Source organism: Panicum virgatum, chromosome 9N, assembly GCF_016808335.1.
Source record: "Panicum virgatum strain AP13 chromosome 9N, P.virgatum_v5, whole genome shotgun sequence".
Lineage (NCBI taxonomy): Eukaryota > Viridiplantae > Streptophyta > Magnoliopsida > Poales > Poaceae > Panicum > Panicum virgatum.
Window position 1 is genome coordinate 64281244 of NC_053153.1, and position 6000 is coordinate 64287243.

Consider the following 6000-nt stretch of genomic DNA (forward strand, 5'->3'; position numbering starts at 1 on the left):
CATGGTCAACATGAATTGTGCTTTGTTCCTGGCAGCTTCTTCACTCATTTGCAAGTTCTGACCTTTCGTTCTGAATGTCTTGGCATTATCCGGTCGGTCCACGCTTTACGTTCGGACTAGTGAACGGACTACCAGATTTTGTATGGTGTTAGTTATAATACTGCGTTATTCTTGCTGGCGTTTGTCGGGGGAAACGACTAAACGAGCATGACCTAATGGTTCGTTTGGTTTGGGGACAAGGTTGGATAGAAGTATACCGTTCATGTTTATAGGGAGCCATCCTGTAGAGTGCCCCGTATTATCTCAATCAATTCATGTGCTTACATTACCATAGGGCATTTTAAATCTGCAAATTTTAAGCCAATAGTTCTAGAAAAATGGAGTGTTGAAATGTAGTGGATCACTAAGGTCAATTTCAATGGGAGGTCATAAGCATTAAATTTGGTGAAGAGGGAGTATTATGGGATGTGAGAGTAATGTCATCATAATGATACTCTCCCGACTCGATTATCTAGTTCACGGTACAAGATAGTTATTAGGAGAGGCTTTCTTCTACCTTTAAACAGTTTTAGCATCTCCTCGTATTGTATTTATGTCAAAAATTTATAGGAGGGTTTAGGAGGGGCTCTATGAATCCAGCGGAGATAGGAAGGACTGGAGTCCCTCCAGACCCACCGCTGATTCGCCCCTGTTTACAATCTTGTAATTGTACGATGACACTCCTCTCTCTGAGATTGGCCTACTCAAAATTCTAAAATAAACCGGGTGGACAAGACTTATCTCTGCTTAAGAGGCTAATTACACAGAATCACTCATCTCTCCGTAGTTACCATGTAGCTAGTCCCTCACAAACTAAGGTAAAAACGCAGTGTATTAGGAAGAACAAAATCGATCGAGGGCAGTCTCCTCTTCTGATGCTTATATACTGTAGTAGTTAGTAACGTTCATCCAGCTGATCATCTTCTCGATCGTCGGTGCCTCACATGGCGCGGTTGATGAGGCCATGCACGAGCACGAGCCCCATGATGATGGAGCGGTCGACGCCGGGCTCCACCGCCAGGGTCAGCACGTCGGCGCCCAGCGCCACCCCCGCGGGCGTCGTCTTCCGCTTCACCTCGGCCACGGCGAGCCCCGTGGCGCCGTCCACGATCCTGGCGCCGCGAGACGGCGCGATCCTCCCGTCGTCCATCCTGTAGCGCACGGTCGCCGCCGCCGCGTCGCCCCTGAGCTCGCAGGTGCAGCGCGAGGGCCCGCGCCACGCCCACGCCCTGGCCACCTTGAACCACGGCCGCCGCTCCTGCTCCTGGCCGCTCCACCTGTACCCCTCCCACCTCCTCCCGAACCCAAGCTTCTGCAGTGCGTGCAGGCCACCACGACCAGATCGATGAAGGACAACCAAAAGATGAAGCTCGATCGCGTGCCAGATTAGCAAGCTTGCTAGCTGTTCCGTTCGTGGAGACTAGTAATAATTAATTCTCTAATGATGAAGAGATCAATCGCTTACTACCTTCTTGAGTATCTGGAGGACGACGTTGCCGGCGAGGTCCATGAGGCAGACGTCGGCGGCGCGGCGGGCGCCGTAGTTGTCGACGCGGTAGACGATGCTCCCGGCGGAGTCGTAGACGGTGCAGCCGCTGCCGTTGAGCACCAGCGACTTCATCCAGATGGTGAACACCTCCGGCTGCTCGCTCCCCGCCAGCTGGGGCGACCGCGCCGCCGCCGCCGCCGCCGTCGCTGGCTGATCAGAGGAGGAAGCAACGGCCGCGTCGAGCCCCTGCGACGACGCGGAGTGCACCCTCACCATCGCCCCCCACAGCTTGAAGCTGCTACTACAACACATCGATCGATCGCTCCTCCAAAACTAGCTACTAATAAACGCGGTCGATTGTATTGTACCGCGCGCACCACTTCTTGTTCTTCTAACAGCTGATTACGCCGGGCGCCTTTGCAACTATTTGTGTGTGTGTGTGTGTGTGTGTGTGTGTGTGTATATATATATATATATATATATATATATATATATATATAAGCAGGAGACGAGAAGACCGAGAGCTTTTGCACTTTGCATACGCACGCTTACTTTGCGCGCTTGATTAAAGTGTAGTTGCAGCCTTGTAGGAGATGACGACGGCGGCGGCGTTCACGTACGTCGACATGTTAAAAGAACGTGTTCTTTTTTTGGGTAGCTAGGGGATCGCTCTCAATCTCATGGGCGTACCTTCAGATTAAATATGCATAACCTGAATTACCGCATCTGATTAGGCATTGCTCGTTCCATGCATGCTTATCAAGTTGGCTCTAGTCAAAGCTTGTGCAGTTTTGGCTGCTTCGCGCAATCTCGTTGGCTGAGCGAGAGGCATATGAAACCATGCGTCCAATGGCGCTGGCCATTCAGAGAACGATGTGTGTGCATAGCATTATATTATTTGCATAGATGTATGCCGCCATTGCCGCCTTTTCTCTCTTCAGTTTTTTTTTTTCTGAAGAGCCAACTGAGAGCAAGGTGACTGCCCGCGCGCTCTCTCTATCCACACCATATATATATATATATATATATATATATATATATATATATATATATATATATATATATATATATATATATATATATATATATATATGGCAACATATATATGTGTGATACAAAAGCCCAAGAACACGATTTGCTTGCTTTCCGTCTTTACATCAGATCTCGACGACAGTCTCAGTAAAGTTATTTTCATAAACAATTACTATTTTCATAAACAATTACTATTTCCATAAACGTTGCATTTATGGAAACGTATGTATGTTTTGTTTTTATAAGATTATCAAATGGAAGCAAGTGATCAAACATATGATCAACAACAGCAATTGTGTTTTGTCACTTGTGGGAGCTAGTGTTTTTTCGATAGCGTGAATGGCCAAAACGTGGGTTCAGTTACCTAGGAGTACCTAACATGTCCACTTATAATTCTGGTATGCATGGGGTAAGGCGCGCGTGGGTGCTCACAGTTACATCATAAAGCAAGCGTCAGCTACGAGCACCGGCCGGCAAGCACCAATGTAACTGTGCAGAGCATTGCTTGTCCATCGGGGGGAACTAAAACTTCTTTATGAAGAAACTAAAATTACTCATGATGTATGGACATTAGATCCTTACAGAAACTAAAAACACTTCTTATATAATGTCCATTGATCGACTCAAAAGGATGAAAAATGTGATTTCATTTATGCATAGTGTGTGAATGAAATATGTAATGCGCTAATATACGTTGTGCTAATTCAGTGGGTTCACGGCTTTATGTAGTAGATTAGTACTCTGGTAGTCTGGCACGTATCTTCATCTGGGTACATCAAACTTAAACTAGAGCAACAGGGGAGCTTGGGACGTTGACGAACTGAACAGTCCAATGTCAGCTGCCAAGTTATATTAGTTACTCTTATCCGAGCAGAATGGGACAAAAACCGCTGAAACCATTGGTTATTGTCTGATCACGTCACACCCTACTAAACTCTCACGCTTTTGATCATCAGATGGGCCATGAGAAAGGACAAGAAAAGGTACTTGTGTGCGCTATGACCCTTTTCAGGGACTCTTTTTTGCACTTTTGCGCATTAAAATATGTATGCTCACAAAGTGAAGCAGCCAAGTGGATCCGATTAGAGGGTGTCTGATTCTGATCCAGTACGACACAGCAGGATAATAATGAGAATAAGCAAAGCCGTACGGCGACCTAACACTAAAAATGAATGGAGGGTACTCTCGAATAGACATGTATATCCATGTCGTCACCATGCATGCATGCCACATCTACAAATGCGGTACAATATATCCAAGAACCTAACCGTGCGAGCTTTTCGTACCATTCCTTCCACTTTCTCGTCACCATAGATCAGCTGCTAGCTAGTGTCCCTTTTGTTTTTTTGCTATTATTATTCTACCTATTTTTGTGCTTTTTTAGTTTGTTGAGGCCTAACATAACTCTTGTGCTTTTTTCCCCCTTGTGATCTGGATACACGATAATGTATACATTCTCTCAGTGCTCTAGGTACAAATTAAATCAGTTTGTTTATATCCTAGCAGTATTCAATTATTAAGCGCGCTGCTTAGTTGGTAAACTTGGGAGTTGTGGAAGGAAAGAAAAACGTGCAGATCTTCCAGCGATCGACATCACTCCTCATGCGGTGATCAAGGAGAGGAGGCTACAGCTTGGTGTGTGTAATAATACCAAGCGCTCCCTTTAATTAATGGCTAGCTTGAGAGTGGGGTGTGTTCTTTTGTTTGCCCATTGTGGGATATTTTTTGTCTTTAATTTGTCGTTCCCGCTCCTTTTCTATTAATAATTCAAATGCCAGTCAGAGGAGAGCTCTTGCCCGGTGCTTTCAAAAAAAAAAAAAAGTCAAGCTTTGCTTCACTCATCACTCGGGTCATCGGCCGGACAGGCAGCTCCAGAAAATCGATTTATTCAGCAACGCGTGGACGGACACATGTGAAATCGTGGGCTTTGCGAAAAATAATAATAAGAAAAGCGAAAATCAGTAGCCTGATATATATACTGATGATGCTCCAGAAAAAGGCAGGAACAGACAGCAATAACGAACTGTATTATGCATCAGGTGAACTGCTCAACGTGGGGACGCGAGATAAATAATCTAGGATGATCCAAATAGGGGAATTAGGCAGGCTAGAGAGAAGTAGCACTGCTTAGGCCTAAAAGTATTGGGCCCCGAAAGTACCCTCAAACAAAAAAAAAGACGGTCCACCACTGCAAAAGAACAGGCCCAAAAGCGGAGAGTGATCTTTCTTTATCTTTTTCCCTTTTTGTTCATTTCCAATTCAGATAGTTAACTGAATGTGCTACAAAAATCAATAATCATATTTTCACATCCCCTCTTTCCCACCTCACAACTAAAATGATGATTGGGTTCGCTCGTGAAGAGATCCAACATGGCGTTCACAAACCTTGCGGTCTCAATTATCGGAACCGAACTTTAATTACTCCGTCAAGCAAAATTTTTTAACCCTACATGTATTTGTCTTTTTATAAACACAACGTATGCTATGCAAACCAGTTTGCTGTGAAAACTCATGCAAACCATAGCCAAAAAGCCGTCTAAATTTACCAAAAAAATCACACATGCAGATGATATGATAATACACAATTTTATAAAATATCTTGTCCAAACTCGACTTCGTTTGTAAGATATAAAAATAACAAATTTCAAACCAGAAAGTTTGTTAGAAATTTGTTAGAAACGAAGTATTTTGTAAGATGATATGATAACAAATTTGTCAGATGATTTGTTAGAAATTTATTATTTTTATATCTCACAAACAAAGTACGACTGTACCCCTGTTGACGATCTGTCTGCGTTCACATGGTAGGTCGGTTCGTAGTTTTTTTGTTGTCTAGCATATTTGTTTTGTCTTTTCTTGTCCGTGGGCTGGTATATGTGAGTCCAACTCGCTTGGAGAGCAGACAGCGCCGCCGTCGAAGAGGTGATGTGTTGCTAGGGTTTTGTCAGGTCAGAGAGTTGCATGATCGAGGGCTTGTCCATGGAGGAGCTTGGGGGCACTGCTGGATGTTCCGTTCCAGCAAAAATTAGGAGCGCCGGATGTACATCGAGGTCGATGCAGTGCGCGCGGGAGTTGCAAGCGACCAATTACTGTTTTTTTAGGAACCCGTTTGTAATGTGAGCCTTGTTTTTTCTCGTAGCCAAATTTTCATGTAGACTGGCAGGTGGTGATGTAGACCAGTGAGAGGTTTAACAAGGTTTGTAATTGTATCTGTTCAAAAGATAATGGGTTGTCGGACATGGTGGATATATTATCAATGTTTTTGTACATCTCTAAAGTTTGGGTTCGCATTATACTTGTATGTAGGAGGCACTATTTGTTCTCTCCTCCATCTCAGCGAGTCTTAGATGGTACTCCCTCCGTCCCAAATTATTGGTCGTTTTGGCTTTTCTAGATACATTAATTTTATTATGCACATAGACATAATATATATCTAGATG

The 6000-nt window shown here is 44.3% G+C and overlaps 1 protein-coding gene across 1 annotated transcript; it reads right to left on the reverse strand.

Annotated features, from left to right (window-relative positions):
- Positions 1–766: 766 nt before the first annotated feature.
- On the reverse strand, positions 767–1947 carry LOC120692302 (protein LURP-one-related 11-like). The gene is made up of 2 exons (XM_039975569.1): positions 1505–1947; positions 767–1351 (listed from the first exon to the last, which is right to left on the reverse strand). The coding sequence occupies exons 1-2, from the start codon at positions 1838–1840 to the stop codon at positions 980–982; spliced, it is 708 nt and encodes a 235-aa protein (XP_039831503.1). The 5' UTR covers positions 1841–1947; the 3' UTR covers positions 767–979.
- Between the last annotated feature and the right edge of the window lie 4053 nt (positions 1948–6000).

Bases quoted from the DNA above. Each gene is read 5' to 3' on its own strand.
- LOC120692302 (XM_039975569.1), bottom strand. From the start codon at position 1,840: ATGTGTTGTAGTAGCAGCTTCAAGCTGTGGGGGGCGATGGTGAGGGTG. The intron at 1,352-1,504 runs GTAAGCGATTGA...CACGCACTGCAG, and splicing joins TCCAGATACTCAAGAAGGTA to AAGCTTGGGTTCGGGAGGAG.